This window comes from Lynx rufus, unplaced genomic scaffold (assembly GCF_022079265.1).
Source record: "Lynx rufus isolate CCGP_SWC_20201006 ecotype Redwood Valley unplaced genomic scaffold, mLynRuf1.p SCAF_40, whole genome shotgun sequence".
Lineage (NCBI taxonomy): Eukaryota > Metazoa > Chordata > Mammalia > Carnivora > Felidae > Lynx > Lynx rufus.
Genome location: NW_025814857.1, coordinates 1004571 through 1022536, shown reverse-complemented (window position 1 = coordinate 1022536; position 17966 = coordinate 1004571). Strand labels below are relative to the sequence as shown.

General features: G+C 46.0%; 1 protein-coding gene across 1 annotated transcript; it reads right to left on the bottom strand.

The window, feature by feature from the left end:
* Positions 1 to 1282: 1282 nt before the first annotated feature.
* GABRE (gamma-aminobutyric acid type A receptor subunit epsilon) lies at positions 1283 to 17603 on the bottom strand. The gene is made up of 9 exons (XM_047097725.1): positions 17548 to 17603; positions 13406 to 13623; positions 12911 to 12978; positions 9068 to 9288; positions 8272 to 8354; positions 6787 to 6924; positions 2241 to 2393; positions 1917 to 2116; positions 1283 to 1627 (listed from the first exon to the last, which is right to left on the bottom strand). The coding sequence occupies exons 1-9, from the start codon at positions 17601 to 17603 to the stop codon at positions 1283 to 1285; spliced, it is 1482 nt and encodes a 493-aa protein (XP_046953681.1).
* Positions 17604 to 17966: the final 363 nt, after the last annotated feature.

Genomic DNA, 17966 nt, shown 5'->3' with positions numbered 1-17966 from the left:
GCTGGCAGAGGCAATAGAATCAAATCATGGTGAACAGAGTTGCTTAGCCCTGTCATGTAGTCTAGAAGGTGACAGTGGGCTCCTGGGTACTTTCCAGTGAGATCCACAGTCCCATAGAAATCTGTGCCTCAGGGTTCTCATCTGCAAAATGGGGATAAGAATCCTGCTCTGAATCACAGGCTATGATAAGGCTCAAAATAGAAATAACTTTTCAAAAGTGCTTTGCAAAAGGTAAAGTGCTATACAAATTTAAGGGAATTCAATTAATTGCGATTGTGAGTGCCCCAGGATAAGAGTGGACTGGCTCATGGGTCCAGGGGCCAAGGAAGTGATAAAACTCTTGTGTTGTGCCTTTAGAGGGCACCAATCAGTGCTGGTAATGCCCACTGCAAAACAAAGTTCTCTTAATTTCTTGGCCCCGGGAAGTCACCATGGCCTAGCACCTGGGTCGGGGCTGGGAAAGTCACTAGGGAAGCTACAGAAAATGTCACAGGGGTCAAGGAGGAGGAAGAAGGTGGCCTCCAAAGCAGGGAGTCGTTACTATTATCACACACAAAAATAGATACCCAATGGATGCAAGGCATTGAATTTGTAGTGCAGATGAAGAATGGAGGCGGGGGGTGGGGGGAGAAGGAGGTGGCACAGCAGCAGAGGGAGACACTGTCCCAAAGGCTCTCAATTGCTGGCTCCCTTCCTCCTAAATGGATAATATTGGTGTCTATCTGCAAGGGAAGGGGGGGCAGGAAGAGAAAACCAAGAATATAACAACTGGACCTAAGGACTAGGATCCTCTTACCCTTTGTACTGCTGCCCAGCATTTTAAGGTGTCAGGAACAGGCAAGCAGCTGGTCTATGCACTTTGAGGCTGAGGCCAGAACTGGGCCTGGAGCACCACAAAGGCAGTATTATTTCTGGAAAAAAGGCAGTGGTTATCAGCACTGTTGTAGATAGCTAATCTGCTCATATTTGGGCATGGTCTTAGGGAGCTGGTCATGGACAGCCTGTGATTTTTAGGTCTGAGCATCATTAATGCCCCTTGAGGAACAGAGAGGTGGGCCATTTTACTTGAAATTGGCTGCCATGGAGAGTCAGTGAATGGGCCAGGTAGGGGAGACAGCCAGCAAAGAGGAAATCTCTACAGGCTTATATTTGAGGAATGGGGAAGGAAAGATACTGTCTTGTTGCTCCTGCTGCTGCTGCTGCTTTCCCCTGACTCCCTTGGCAAGGGGCGTGGGACCTCCTGGAGAACTGGGGAGGCTGCCCACAGGGTACCAGCTGGTACCTACAAGTTAAGGCAAACAAGCCAATAGAGCACATTGAAGAAGAAGAAGGTCACTGGGAAAACAACTCGCGAGTAGTTATCCAGGCGGTAAATGTGGATGAAGAGGCGGCCCTGCTGCCAGATACTGCCCTCACACCTGGGGACCACACAGACATACTTCTTGCACCACTTGCAGCAACCGCCAGGATTCTGGATGCCACCTGGGCTGAGAGACTGCTGGGCTGGGCAAGATGGGCCCTCCTCTCCATCACTCTCATCAGAGTCCTCAATCTGGCACACAAAAGCATCAGGATGCTGATGGGCACTGGCACGGGGAGGCATAAGGGCACGGGCACGAATATCTGGCTGAAAAGGACAAGGAAAGAAATGGGAAAAAGTCAAATGAAGGTGAATCAAGCCTAGGTACTGTCTCAGGATTTCTGGAGATTCTGGTCTTGGCACACTGTTTTTTGTCCACCCTCTGCAATTCCCGGCATCACATCCAAAAGTTTATTCAACTACCACCCCCAACGCCAGGTTACCCCCACCCCATAACTTGGTGAGCTGGCCTCCCATGTGCCATGAGTCCTAGTGCCCTCACTTGCATGCCTCCACATCCTAAAGGCTTGCCACCACTCCCATACCCAGGTCATACATGGCGAAGTTTTGGAGAAGCACGGGGTTTTGTCCAGTTGTAGGTCAGGAAGTTGAGCACAGCAAACTCCATCAAAGCACAGAAGCAGAAGACGAAGCAGATGGCAATGTAGAAATCCAAAGCGGTGATATACGAGACACGTGGGAAATTCTTACGGGAAAAGGTGCCCAGTGTAGTCATGGTGAGTACAGAGGTTATCCCTGTGAATGCACAGAAGTAGAGGTGGGCTCAGCTACCGATTCCTATGTTACACTGCTGAAAGGCCCCTCAAGAAGGCAATTCTGTGCCCATTTGTACGCCCATTTGCATGTATTACCCACTTACCTAGAGAGGTTCTGGCTGGAGCAGAGTCTTTCTTGATCCAAAAGGAAACCCAGGAAAGCATTGTAGTCACAGAAGAAGGGACATAGTTTTGAAAGGCTATAAAGCCAAATCGCCTGCTCACATTGAAGAAAAGTGTCATGACCATGAAATCACCTGGAAGACATAAAAAATACCATTTCATTACAGCAGATGAGGGTCTCCCCCAGGCAGGCCATGCATAAGGGTCTTGTTCAGCTCATGGGATTCCCACCACAGTCCTAAAATAGAGGTAGATTATTCCAATGCCACATACGGAGAATCAGAAGAAGCCCAGAGAGGAGACTCACTGTAAGACCCATTGTCAGTTAAGAGCTGAGCCAGGGCCACAAACTTCGTTGCTTCTTTTTCAGACCACTTCCCCACACCCCACATCTGTCTTCTCAGGGTGGCAGAAGTGTCAGATGAAAGTGAAAAAATCAGTTACCCTTCTAACTATCAACACCACACAACTAATGTCCACATGGCTGACTGAGACCTTCACGCCCATTAAGGTGCAATATCTAGTCTGCAAAATCACAGCCTGACACATGCACTACTGGCCTTTACAATGTATACTCTCAGGGGATGAGCCAAGGATGGCCTATGCTGTGGTGGGAAAAGCATAGAATCCATTTGGCCTCCTTCCTATTCATTTGTATGCTGGTAAAATGCTTTAGTTGCACTGTTGTATCAAAGGCCAAAAGAACTCAGTTGCACACCCCCAAACTTTTTATGGTTCCCTATTCCACAAAAAAGCTACAGAGTCAAGTGTGCACTTTGTAACCTCATACTAAATAAAGGCTCACCATGACCTGGCTCCAACTGACATCTTACACACACACACACACACACACACACACACACCTTCCTGTAGGCTCATCTCATACACTCTCAGATTCCCTGAGATAGCTCGCATAGTTGCACCAATATTCAAATTCTAGACTCTCTGTTCCTTAGTCTATTATCCTAATCCAAATTGGCTGCTGCAAAAAAATAGAAAAATTAGCTGAAAGTGAAAATTAGGGCATCATGTCCTTGATGTTGGCTCTTCCCCTACAGAGTGATGGCTCTTATAGTACTTATGACAATAGAAGAATTAGCATCTTCTATTATACCCTTCATGCTGCCTTATGCTCTGACATGCTCATCCCAAACACTCTGCATGCTCATCAGGACTGCAGAGATTCTGATGGCTTTCCTTGAACCCAGAACTCCCCATTTCACTTTCAATATCACATAGGGTTTGTGATAGCTCAAATTCTGTTAGTGAAGCTAAGCTCCAAACTCCCACCTAAGGGGTGGAATGCTGTAAAATTCCTTGGCCTTGAGTTAGGTGGTCTTTTAAAACACTACAAGGTTTAGATTCCTCATGGAAGCCCTGTGGCATGGCTTTTGCCCATCCAAGCCCAGCATGGGCTGGAACCTAACAGATGCTCAGTGACACTACTGACTGACAACAGCTTTGTAAAGCAGACCAGAACACCAATATGTCTATGTGTCCTTCTATTTTGAAAAGTATATCACCTGCCTTCCAGGTCTGGGTATACTGGAGCTAAATGAGAAGAGAAGTCTTTCCTACTCACCTTGAAAGTACTGACATTTAAAGGGCAAGACTTCTTGGAATCTTCCAGAAAAAAAGGTAAGGAAGCGGTCTGGGGTCAGTAGAATATGTGTAATCAGAGTAGTAGCTTTGGGGATAGAACTCCTCTTCCAGGCCTGCTACAGGAACCACTCATGTTTACCTACTGGCCAGAATGTATTTATCAAGTTCCTAGTTCTCTTGCCCTGGGTCTTAACTGCAATTTAAGACACCCCTATTTAGCTACAACCACTCCATTCAAAACTTATATATTCTTGTTGGAAGATGTATTATCCTATCAGCTTTTTCCATATTTATTTTCTTTATTCCAGCCAAAGAATGACCTTTTCCACAGGGTAAGCTTTGGAAAGCTGAGAGAAGGATACCAACATACAATTTATTATTTGTGAGGAATGAAGGAGCATGGGTAAGGGAAAAAGGATATCTGGGGCTGAGAAGCCAAAGTCAAAGCAAAACAAAACAATCCCTCCCACCAAACTAAAAATGCTTCTGCTTTTCTCTCGTTTGGCTAGACCAGAATTTGTCACTGTACTGTCAGAGGAATGCAATTTAAAAGACTGAGTCCAGAGTACTGGGACTAGAAGAATGAGTGGACCCAAAGCTTTGAAGAACAGGGAAGGAAAAGGAAATAGGCTGTAGAGTCTATAAAAGATTGTGACCCGGAGCTGGGACCATAATACTAGTAATTTAATCTTGACCCTGGAGAAGAGTGACTGGGCTTACCACAAGTTCAGTAGTTCTAAGGAAAAAGAACCAGGTCCAATGGGTAGGAGTTCCAGAAACTCCGATTTCAGATGAACAGCAACAGTTTTCCAATGGACAGAGTTGTCCAGAGACGGGTGAAACTCTCTTAAGAGAAAGTGAACTGGTCATGGGTAAGGTCCCATCAGAGTCTCAATAGCCACCAGTGAAAGTTACCTCACTCACTGCAGGCAAGGGTGGAGTCTCTAAAAGCCTCCTGAAGCAGTGAGGGTCTCTGGTTCAAGGCCCAAAGTGACCAAAGTAGCAAGCTACCCCCACATTCTGACCCCTTAGAAGCTGAATATGTAGATAGATAGATGATAGATAGATAGAACTGCCCAGAGGCTGATGGGAAGAGTTTCAGACCAACCTCAAAAAGAACTATGATACTGGAGAAACTATAATTCACAAGCAACTAGCCTCTAGCAGAAGAGAAAGAAGCCCTCCTCCTTTTTTCCCAAGAACAATCTTTTCTCCTAAGGAGGGTCAGTGCTTACCTACTGTCATTTCTTTTGTGATGATGCTAGCTCTGGGGCTTTGTAGTCACTAGGGGGCCATTTTGAAACAATGCACAGCCATCTACTAAACGGTATCACTAGTAACTTGAAAGCCCCTGGGCCTTGTCTCTTCTGCTTCTTTTGGTGATGGGTCCCCACCTGTCTGGGAAAACTGAGGTGCAGAAAGGCAAGAGGCATGCCCATGGTTAGCTGGCAGAAGAGCAAGGTTAGAGAATAGTATAGTATAGTATAGTATAACTGCTTACCCAGAGACCCTGAGAAAAAGAAAGGCATTTGTAAAACAGCCCTCTGCCCCTGCCCTAATACTGTGGAAGCAAATCTCTGGCCAGAGGAGCATGACCCATCCCTCCCCCCATGACCAGCTCAACAAGTACAGTGAAAGCAGATTTTCTGCCTAGGCACAGAAGCAAAGCAAGATTCCTCCTATGGCAAATGGCTGGTGGGGTGACTGTCTCCATCTGCATCCTGGAAATGATGAGTATACTATACTATACTATACTATACTATACTATATTATATTATACTATACTTGGTCAGTTCGTGTGAAGAGGGTTTCCAGGGCTGCTCTGGGAGCAACCCTGGGGAAGTCCCTTAGATTTTCATTGAGATCACCTAGGAACCAAGCAAAGACACTCATATCTAATTGGAAGCTGATGGTGAAGAGACCCAGGACCCTCCCCTTTAGTCCTTGTTAGGTACAAAGTCAGAAAACCAATAATAACCATGTCCATGTTGAATCCACCATGAAGGCTTTGACAAGAATCTGTGCTTGTAAGAGCTGCTCCTTTATTTTTTTAATATAATTTATTGTCAAATTGGTTTACATACAACACCCAGTGCTCATCCCAACAACAGAGCTGCTCCTTTAAAATAAATGTTGATGCAATAGGAATTGTAGTTGCTGAAATTTCCCTTATACCATCTGAGCCCTCACCTAGCTAACATTAGAACTCTAGCCTCTGCTTCCTATTAAGACCAACTTTGTTTCCCACTTAACCCAGCTTGGATTGGTTCTGGGTACGAAGAACTCACATGAGCTCCATTCCCCAAAGTCATCCAAGCAGGTCGGTTTTAACAAAGATCTAGAAACTGGGGGCATCAGGGTGACTCAGTTTGTTAAGTGCCCGACTCTTGATTTTAGCTCAGGTCATGATCTCTCAATTTGTGAGATCAAGCCCTGTGTCAGGCTCTGTGCTGACAACGTGGGGCCTGCTTGGAATCCTCTCTTTCCCTCTCTCTCTGCTTCTCCTCCACTCATGCTCACTTGCTCTCTCTCTCTCTCTCTCTCTGTCTCTCTCTCTGCTCCTCCCCTACTCTCGCTTTCTCTCTCAAAATAAATAAATCTTAAAAAAAGACGTAGAAACTGAAGGGTCTGCATGACAAAGCTAGTTGCAAATCTTGACAGCAATAAACTTTATCTACTTACCCACCCTCTCAGGGAGTTGGCAAAGCACTTACTCCTTTGCAGATGAGAGTGAGATGTACTTACAAAGTCTCAGTTTCCTCTGCAAACAGTTGTAAGTGCTTAACGTTTACAATACAGGAGTCATGTTCTATAAAATTTCCATGGGATAATTGCATACATTTAATATATGGATGGTCACCCCAGTCATTCTTACCACCCCCTTACCAGACCTCTACTAAGCCCTTGTTCCATAGGTACACGTACCAGTTGGGGTTGAGATTGTTTCAGTAATGTTGGTCACTCCTGTAAAATCAAACTGAAAGAGCTTCCAGGAATTCTTCTCATTGATTTCAAGCTTGAAATCTTCCCATTTGTAGATCATCTCACTCTCAGGATAGGAAACTGTAAGGCAACATGGGAAGGAGGGTCATGTGAGACTGGGAAACCAAGCATGGAGTCTGAGCAATGCCTTGGAGTCCTGACTCTGGCCTCACGAGCTGTGGGACCTTGCCTCTCTTCCTCATTGTTGAAGTTCACTCAATATGTGCATTTATTGAGCATTCCTTAGTATCAGGCTCTGTGCTGGAAATATAGAGATGAGCAAGGCAGAAGCCTTGCCCTCATTCACATTTAATTGAATAAGATAGTAAATATACATCTGTAATTGTTGGAGTTGCTGAAAAACTTCCACCCATGGGAAAGTGGAAAAACAGATGAGGGAAAGACCACCTGGAGACACACCCAACAAAGATTTTATACAATAGTTGACATTTCCAATAAATCCTAAAAGCTGAGTAAATATTCTCTGTATGGGTGAGGCTGAAGGGGTGAGGAGGGTGTTGTATGCACAGAAAGATGAAAATGCCTGATGGATTATGGAAATGCCAAAAGTTCAGGATGGCTAGCTCACAGATGCTGGATGAAGCATACAGGAATGGGTGGCAGGGGCCAGTAAATGAAGTACCTTGAGAGTCATTACAAGGAATTAGGAATTGACCTATGAGATTTCAGGGAGGATTTGAAACTAAAACACGACCTGGTCTAGATGATGCTTCAGCTAGGTCACTCTTGTCATTATATGAAGATAGCTTGTGGACAGGGAGACCAGTTTTAGTAGGCCAGTGCAATAATCCAGGCCCAATAAAATGAATGAAGGCAGGAATCAAAGCTGTGGCAGTGAGAATGCAGAGAAATAGGATCAATAGAGACTCAGGAAGGAAAACCAACAAGATGTGTTGATTGATTAGATATAGGAGGTGATGGAGAAAGAAGCATCAAAATTCTTGGCTTGGACAACTGAGTGGCTGATGGTGTCTTTCAATGACAAAAATGAGAACACAGAAGCAACACATTTGTTTTGGAGGTAGAGGTTGGGAGGAGACAATGTATTTAGCTTTGGACATGTTCAGTCTTAAAATAAAGATGTTGTGAAAGCCCAAGTGGAAGATGACAAAGACCTAAACCAAGGTACTGACAGTAGAAATGCAGAGGAGTAGACATACTTGAATTACACTTCAGAGGTGGGTGACTGACTTGAGATGGAGTGGAAGGAAGATGGAAGAACCCAACACGAGGTCCAGGTGAAGCAACACAGTATTGTCAGCAAGAAAGGAGATAGAGGAGGCTCTGGGAAAATCTGGCACCATTTTAGGAGAAAAGCAGAGGCAGAAAAATGTAAAGGGCAAGGATGAGAAAAAAGAAGGGGCTCAGCATGACTCTGGGGCCCCAGAAACCTAAGAAGGTACTCACAGCTAGAGAAAGACAGAGGGCAAGAGTGAGAATCCATTGGAAATTTGAGCATGTGAAGTAAACATCCAGCATCAATGGTCATCCTGGAAGGGAGAAAGGAGCCTCATTAGGCTGGCCTTGAGCACTTAGGTATCCACCCACCTTGGGCCTGGGCACCACCACCAGTGAGTGGCAACAGTGGGATTTGAAACAAAGACCTCAAAGGAGAGACAAAAAGGAAGAACAGCTTGAAAGTATCTGGCTACTTTGATTTCCATAATCAGAGAAATGTGTGGACCAATTTAGATGGGCTTTTTTTTCTTGCCCATCCCAGCTTCCAGGACTTGCCAACACTTTCTCACTCTCTACCACCTTCACACCTCATATCACCCATACACAACCTTCCCCAGCCAAGCATTCAAATGTCCAGCCTGTTCATAGACGTGTTTTCAACTGCTGTGTTGCTGCTCTGCCTGGACAATTCCAACACCATGGATGTGTCTTTACAGCCAGTGCCCACTTGGGATGGAACTGTCCAGGCAATGCAGTCATACTGTACATTCTAGTGGGGGGACTTGTGGACTGGGAACCAAGTAACTGGGTACCAGTCCCAGCTCTGCCATGAACTTGGTGTGTTGCTTTAAGCAATATCTTTCTATTTTGAGGCCTGGTGTCTGTGTCTATACATGAGGGGGTTGAGCTCATGGTCTAGGAAAGCTGGAAAGCCCCTTAGAAGTATCATTGAGGATGACACCTATGTTCATGATTCTTTGGCAAAAAGAGTCCCAAGAGGTAATATTCCAGAGGCTTGACATACCTAATTGTGTACAACACCTTGCCATCCTTGTGGATGCGAACCATCTGGTTGGGCATGGTGATCACATGCTCTTGAGTCCTCTTAGAATTCCTAAAAAACGTGTCCGGGATCCATAACTGGCTCACCATGTTGCCATTCAGAACAAAGCTCTCAAAGCTGCCATTGTAACGGAGGCGTTCATCATACCAGGTCTGGCAGAAGGTGATGTCAATGGTGTATTCCTGGTAGGACGGGTAGAAAAGCACACACCTAGATCTGTACAGGCAAAGAATATTCCCATGCCATTCTGTGAAGGGCCCATCAAGCAGATAGGAGACTACTTAGGTTTGCACAGAGGAAAGCAGCATGAATTAGGCTGTAGGAACTTTTCTATTTCCAGGTATTCCCAAAAGAAAGGAACATTCCCAGATAAACAACAGTCAGTGAAGACACATTTCATCTAGAAACAGACAGGCAATGGTTGTGTAACTGCACAGGTGGGGCTCATCGCATCACCACCACCTTGTAGGGTTATGGTATTACTCCAGCCAGGTAAATGCCCTCTCAGTCCCCACATTTCCATAGCAAAACAAAGATCTCAACTCAACATCATTTTAAACATTTACAAACACACACCTTTGGTTGTATATGGTGAAGATTCCCCTTTCAGCTTTTATTTGGGGAGCACAGATGTTAACCTCAATCCTTCATTCTCCAGAGTTATATTTAAAAATGAAGTGCTTTGAGTCATAAGAGAGGTGTGTATTTAGTCTCATGTTTTTTAAATCATTGTTTTGTTTTGTTCTTCCTTTTAAACAAGGGCACCTAACCTCTGAATGTGTGTGTGCATGTGCATAGATACACCTATGATTATTTGGTCTCCAGATCATATTATATGTCCCATAAACTATCCGTTAAATATCAAGAAAGATATTTAATAGGAAGAAGCATGAGAAGCTAGAGATTTGCACTACTGGTATTGGAGGGTAAAAAGTAAAACAGCGTGAAGAGCAAGTGCCAGACCTATGCCAAGGGGGAACCTTGAGGGTTATCTAACCTCCTTTATTTCAGTGGTAAGGAAACTGAGGCTCAGAGAGAAAAGGACCTGTCCAAAGTCACACAAAGACAGCATACTAGTTCTGATGCTCAGAGCACCATTACCATGACGTTGTCCTGGGATGGCCTTCACTGATTTCCCTCTCAATGGCTTATTTCACTTGCACCAACAATCCCTTTGGGAACCAAGGTCCAATTTCCCCATATAGAATCCCTAGGTCTTTCTCCTGAGTTATCCTGCATCAAACAATGAACACTAACCAGAAACCCATAGTGCTGGAGGCCATTAGAGCCCTCAGGAGAAAGGTCAAGACAATCCCAGCTTGGCTTTGCTGCCTAGGCCAAAAGGTGGTGATAGCCATTGCCAAATTGCTGGAAGCTAGATTCCCAGACTGAGAAGGTTCCCTGGAGTAGCTCAGAGAAGCAGACAGAAAAAATCATAGCTACTATTCACATGGGAGCCCACAGCCCTGCCCCACACAGCCCGACCAGCCTTCATAAGTGGCTTTCAGAGTGTTTCTATGGTGCCAAGTAGCTTGCAGTTCCAACTTGGCACACAGAGCCTTCTTCATTCCCAGGCCATGTGAACTGCTTGGTAGCTAGGGGAAGTCTTCCCTCCACAACCCACACTATGCTCCTGCTCTATGTTATACTGTTTCAAATAAGCATTTAATTTCTATTAACAAGATACCAATTGTAAGGTCATTACACAGCAACTGATAACCAAAAGTTCAGTTTTTCCCCGATTTGACAAGGGTACTTGGGTTGTACATCTTTTTTAGCTCAGCTGAAACTCTAGAAATTCAGTGTCAAGAAATTGGCTTAATTAGAATTGCCTGCAACAATTATCACAGCAAGAAGCCTTAGCAACTGTTGGTGTTACGATGGGCAGTCATTCCCAGACTGGTCACTGCCTTCTAAGCTCAGGCTACGTGTCTCAAAAATTTAACCAAGAAACTGGTAGAAACATTTTATTTAAATCTCCATGCTGTGGGCTCAGGTTTCTCTCTTTAAGGACTTATCCTATGCTCTACACAACATCTGATTGACTGAGGGGTGTGTGAACTCCCCTCAAACAACCATACCCCCTCTGTAACAATGTTTGCTGAGAGGCTCAATTGCTTCAAATGTAAAATGAGGATCCCAGTGGTAGCTTGCCTGTCACACAGGCTGTCATGAAGATCCAAGGAGACAAGTGTGCTCTGTTCATTGGCTGTGCGAGAGAGACATACACTCCTTCCTTACTAAGTACAAAACTCCACAGTGTCACCAGGGAAAAGTAGACTGTATAAGATCTATCACAGTTTTAAAGAACTATTTGGAACTATGTAAAAGACCAGACTTCTTGGGGGAAGTTTAATACCATATGTGTATCTGGCATCTTATAAAGGCCCTTGGCCTAGGCTAAAGCAGCACTTTATTGGCCAAAGAAAATCAAGCTGTTTATTCCTCTTTGGACCAGTTCTGTGTTGTATGCCAGGTTCGGTGACTACTGAGTTATTAGACTGTATCCCTTGGGATACAGTCAGGTATCAGGGGGAAAAGTGACTTTTTTTTTTTAATTTTTTTTCAACGTTTATTTATTTTTGGGACAGAGAGAGACAGAGCATGAACAGGGGAGGGGCAGAGAGAGAGGGAGACACAGAATCGGAAACAGGCTCCAGGCTCTGAGCCATCAGCCCAGAGCCTGACGCGGGGCTCGAACTCACGGACCGTGAGATCGTGACCTGGCTGAAGTCGGACGCTTAACCGACTGCGCCACCCAGGCGCCCCAAAGTGACTTTTATAGAACATCTTTCATAACTCATTTGCTCAGTTAACATATATCGAGTCCTTGACACCAAGGAACCCATAATCAGGAGAGTAAGGCAGACATAGAGCACATAATTACAATACAGTGAGATAGGGAAGATCAGGCAAACAACTGTGATACAAGCTAGAAAAATCTGAATGTTAAAGAGAGGGGTGTGGTCTGAGTAAGAAGGGAGTAATTAATAGCTGTGGAGGTAAGGGAAGATGCCATGGAAGAGAAGCCATTAGAGACAGACCCTGAAGGATAAGGCTATGACATGTAGAAAATTGGAACAATGGCATTCTAAACAAGAAAGAGTTTGAACAAAGACTCAAAGGTACAAGGTGATCTGGGAACACCCATACTCTAGTCACTAGGGCATGTGGTCTCTAAAGGGGGGGGGAAGAAATAAAGCTCTGGGTTGGCTCCAGCCATGGAAGGCCTTGACCACTAGAGTGTGATGTTGAACTTCATGCTTTAAGCCGGGTCCCAGACCTGCAGGAGGCACATCACTCAGGAGGGCAGGTCAGTAGGTGGACTGATGTAGGCAGAAACCTTGAATTTTGCATATTTCAAGGAGAGATAATAGAGGCTAACTGGGGACAGTCCTGACAGTAGAATGATAGCAATAGAAAAGGAAAGAAGAACCAGGCCAAAATTAGAGAAGCAGTCTTAGAGCAAGAGTTGATAACTATAGACTTAATTCTACAAAAATCATTAGAAAAAAAAGAGCCATTCCACTGTGATGTTTAAAGTTGCTTTATTATTTTTATTTTGAACAAAACACTAGAAGATATGGTCAGGATTCTGAAGGTCCTCTTCAGACAGCAAGGGACTTACCTTTTCCTGACTTCCAAAGTCAGTGTTGGTTACAATCTCCCCTCTCCAAAACAAAAACAAAGTAAAACCACAAAACTCTTCTTATGGACACACAGAGCAGAAAAAATAAGTATGTGAAAGGCCCCATGGTGAGCTTCCTGGGCTACAAGACACTGTAATAAAAAATCAGTACTCACCATGTCCAGGATAGAAATAGGACCAAGGGTGTTGACAGAGAGCTCCACAGTGACCACAGTGGGCTTTTCTGTAAAGGAAGCAGAAGTGGCAGAGGTAAGTGTCAAACAGGGACATGGGACAGGGGAGGGCGTGGTCAGAGGGGAGAACAGGTGAAGGATAGAGAGATGGTTTCAACATCACTCCTATTTCTTTCTTTGTTCTTTCATAGCAAGATCCAATTCACAGACTGTTAAGAGTTGGACATACCTTGAAGGCCAGTCATCTAGTCCACTCATTTTGCAATTGGAAAAACTGAGGGTGAGAAAAGAAAAAAAGTCTAGACCTAGGCCAAGGGTACTGCTGAGACTAGAGTTGATATGTCTTACCCAACAGGTCAGCAACAGATTCCCTGGCCCATGTGCATGGTACCCACACCTATACCCCAGACCCATTATCCACACCTATGCCCTCAACTTCCTGCTCCAGGAGGGGAAGAGCTATGTTCTGATACTCACCACCGATGCCAGGGCGAAGTTTATGGTCATAGTTATTCAGGATACTGTTCAGGATGTGAGTGGCTGTTGGCAGTTTGCCAAGTGTGCTGTGGGGACCACTAAGAGTGGGCTTTGTTTCTTCAGAGAGGAGCTTCTCTTCATCAGCCTGGGGCTGGGGCCCATAGACATCATCATAGGCAGAGGGTCGATTTTCTGATTCAACATGAGGTCCTTCACTCCTAGAACATACAAACACACAAAAAATGAAGCCCTGTTCTCTACTCTGTAGGGGTCACAGATGAGGCCTTTTGGGATAGAAACAAACCAAAACAAGTCTGAAACACAAGACATAAAGAGTGACTGGTAACAGGAAATTTTAAGCCACTAACATAATATTTGTTAATTTCTTCTAAATCTTGCTACTCTTTGGGGACTTTGGGTACTATCCCTCCTTCATGGTAATTCTTTATTTTTTTTTAAACCCAACAACAAAACCAAGCTCGAGATTTTAAAAGAATTTCTCAATGTAAGATGAAGAGGGCATTGGTGTATGAGCTCTGGCCAAGCTCTTCTGCTGTTACTAACCCTAGTGTCCAGTCTGCCTTGACCAGCACCACTGGGGAGTAAATGGGCAGGAAGAAGGCCAGGATTTCTGAGGAACTCTCAGGAAAGCTAGAACAGCCTGTCCCACAGAAGGCTAGAACACCTTGGGAATATTCTGCATTTCTTTGTTTTTGTGAAATTCATTGCATTGGACTTCGGGGCCAGGGGTGAGGGAAAGCTCTGAGCACTAAGAAAAGGTTAGAGTCCTTTATGCAGAGACAGTCATCCAGGACAGAAGGCCAGCTAGAATCCTATTTGAGTGCCATGCATGACAGCCAAAAACTAAGAATTAAATTAAGCAAAACAAAAATGTAAAAAGCCATTTGACAATGTACAAAAGTCACTGATGGTGTTAGAAGTTAGGGACCTGGTGCTTTTGCTGGAAATCAGTGAAGAAGTGAGCATCAGGGGGCTTCTGAGGTTCTGGTCATGTTCTAGTCCCTGATGTGGGTGCATTGATACCAGTGTCGTCATTTTTTGACAGCTCATTAGCTATACAGTAATGATTTGAGCACTTTTCTGCATATATCTTCTAATTCAATAAAAAAGTGTTTTGAAAAACAAAAATGCTAATAAAAATCTGCTAATATACGGATCTTATTTGGATCTTGATTTTAAAAAGCAAACTAAAACAAAACAAAACCCATTTATGACACAATATGGGAGATTTGAACACTGGATAGTTTCTTCAGTATGACAAAATTATTCTAAAATTTTTGGTGTAATAGTGATATTTTATTATGTGTTTGGAGTCCTTATGACTAGAAATGCATAGTAAAATAATTGCATATGAAATGATATGATTTGCTTTAGAATATGATTTGCTCATAGAAATACGAGATTTGTTTTAGAATAATTTAAGCTGAAATGGAGAGTGGGTGAGGGACAGAGAAATTAAGCGTGGCCATGAATTGATAATTAATGAGGCTGGTGATGGGTACATGAGGATTCACTCTATTGTTCCTTCTAGTTTTATATATCTTTGAAAAAATATATAACTAAAAGCTTTTTCAAAAGCCATCAGCAAAAGTAATCTATGATGTTGTAAAGCAGGTGAGTGATTTCCTTTGGGTAAGAGAGTGTATTAAGAGGGGGCATGTGGTCAAGCTGGTGGGGATTGGGTGGAGGGGACTAACAACATAGGCATGGCCTCTGTGGTGCAGACCAGGAGCCTGACACTTTGTGCAGCAAAATGCATTTTTCTGCAGTATTTGAAGCACTTAGAATTGCTTAACTGGCATGCAGTGTGCCAGATTTATGTCATTTCTTGTATCTGAAGTGGCTAATTCCCACTGTGGACAAGGGAAGAAATGGGCTTGACAAAAGCAGTTTCCATTTCCAAATAGCACATGCAGAGATGTCCTCTTTCCCTGAGGCTTTCGCCCCAGTCCTCTGACTAGATAATGCCAGCCACTGTTGCAGGGGAGGAAGAAAAACAGAGGCATGAGACCCTGCAAAATGAGTGACATGGCTAGCAGCATGGCACAATCAACACTGGCACTGCCAACCAAGACCACCCAAGAGCCTGCAGCAGCTCGTCCCAGATGTCTAAAGCTAACAACAAGAGCCCCGAGGTTCAAGAGGCAAACAAACAAGCAGAGTCCCAGGGACCACTGAAGACCCTGTGTTGCCCAACTACTACATCTGCAATGAAAATGTCAGAAGGTGAGGTTGGTGTAATTCTATGATTAGCTTTTGTTAGTAACATAGAAACAAACCAAACATGCTCATCCTGGGATCCTTGAGGTTAAGGAACTGCTGGCACTGACAGCATACCTTTCCTCAGCCAGCCATTAAGCCCCCTTTGAGGGCTAGAAATAATAAGAACTTGAAAAATACTCACATACTGGACTAGTGGAATCTTTCCATGGGCCCTTTTCATGCACCCACATCCCTTTAGATGCAATGATCCAAGATGGAGCCGAAAGTCTGCACCCACTCCCACTACTGGGGATGCTCATCCAACTACCAGTGGGCAAGGGAAGGAGAGGGGGAGGGGACTGGCAGTGCCCTAAGAGGGGCCCACTGGATTCTTTTTTCCTCCAAATTAGCCCTGTTTTTCACCTTACAAGATGAAGAGTCTGAGGCCCACATGGGGGAAGGGCTGTGCCCAAAGTCACACAACCCACTTGAGGCTGAGCCTGGACCAGAGTAAGGTTTCCTGGTTTGATGTGGCCCTTGCCAACACACCTCACAGCCACCTCTTCAGCTCTTTGCTGACATCATGGGTTGCCATGTTGACAATGTCTGAACACCAGTTACTGCGGCCCTTCCCCCCACCTCCAAGGGTAGTATCCATCTGCTGTTTTTTCTGCTCCCCCTGCTTCCTTCAGCCCCCACTCCCAGACCCCTTTTGCCCTAGCCAGTAACCATGCCAGCTCTCCCAAACACTCCAACTCATATCTGGAGGGATGTAGATGACTGGAAATTCCTAGCACGCATTCAGAGATACTTGCCAAGCCCCTGCTGAGGCCAGCCCCCACACCTCAGGGCAATAGTGAGCCAGCAGGGAGCCCCACAGCCCCTCCCCTGAGGAGCTAAAGCAGTCTGTGGTGAAGAGAGAAGCCATCTCCTCTCTCCCCAAAAACAGATAAGGAAGTGCCCAGTGCTGTGGAGACTTCTAGAATTGAAACCGTCTCAAAAATATGAAGCAGTCATCTTCCACTCAAAAAAGTCAGAAGTGCAGGGGGCAACCTTCCTAGCAAAATCCCAGGGCCAGAAGAGAGTGTGAGGGAAGCTGGCTACTCAAGGGGAACTTGCTGTTAGCCTTTGGAAAAGGGGGGTGGGGACTGAAATCTAGGACCCAAACCTCAGACCACAGAGAATAACATTCTTGGCCTCAGGTTCCAGTCTGCCCGGAGCTCTAGAGCCAGCAGGGTGGGGAAAAGGGGATGAAGGAGGAAAGGGGAGGCCAGTGGCAGAAATGGGGTGGATAACTGGGGCGGGAATCCTTGGACTAAACTGGGGTTCCCGCCTGGGACTGACACCAAGAGGAGCGGCAGGAAGGGAAGCAAGTAGAGTTATCTGGCACAGTGCCTGGTAGTTAGTAGGCACTCAGAAAAAGAAATCTGAAAGAGAGGACAGACTAGCCAACACTCCAGCATTTAGGTACAGTTCCGCTCCCGGAGCCCGAGCGCCTTTCTGGGCGCCACCTTTCCAAAGTCTCTCCCGGTCCTCAGAAGCGCCTGCCTACCCAGGTCGGTTATCCCGCGGGCCACTCGCCTCTTCTCACGGAAGACCCAGAGAGGGAGAGGCGTGCTCATCCCCTGGCTGTCGCCGTGGTTTTGGAGACCGGGAGTCTGGAGACGGGAGCAGCCAGGGGACAGGCGTCCCACCTTCCTTCCTAGACACCCCTTCAGCCAGCCCATCCTAGAGGGAGTGGGTTGGAGGCTGGCGGCGCGTCGCGTGGACCCAGGGCCCGGCTAGCCCGCACGGGGGCCAGGAAAAGGTGGGCGCGGGATTAGAGGAACACAGGGGCGCGGGGGTCCGGGTAACTGGCCTACCTCCAGGGGAGAGATAGCTGGGCGCGGAGGGTTCCTAGGTCCGGGATGGAGACTCACCTAGACGGAAGGATGATGGACAGGCCCAGGAGGATCAGGAGAACTTTGGTTAACATCGTGGCGCAGACCGGCGCGACCACCTGTGCGGAGGTCGCTGCGCACGGTCTGGCGGCACAGAGCGCGTTGTGCAGGGTTTTGTTGGGCTCCAACTTCCACTCCTCCCACTCGCCCCGCCCCGCGACCCCCTCCCTGGCCCCGCCCCCTGAGCCCCGATGGAAATCTCCGACGACGTGTTCGCAGCAGCGGAGAAGAGTGGGATGGATAGGCTCCAGCGGGCGGGGGGCGGAGAGAGGAGGAGGGAAAAGAGGAGGTAGCCCTGTCGCCAAGCCCCCCCCCCGCCCCCCGCCGCCACTACAGCAGCGCTGCCAGACAGCCAGGGGCGGGGGACGGGGGAAGGGAGGAAGAGGCAAGCTGGCCGC

Coding starts and splice junctions, on each gene's coding strand:
- GABRE (XM_047097725.1), bottom strand. CDS start 17,603: ATGTTAACCAAAGTTCTCCTGATCCTCCTGGGCCTGTCCATCATCCTT. Junction 12,979..13,405: donor ACTTCGCCCTGGCATCGGTG/GTGAGTATCAGA, acceptor CTTCCTTTACAG/AAAAGCCCACTGTGGTCACT. Junction 1,628..1,916: donor CTTCTCCAAAACTTCGCCAT/GTATGACCTGGG, acceptor TGTCCTTTTCAG/CCAGATATTCGTGCCCGTGC.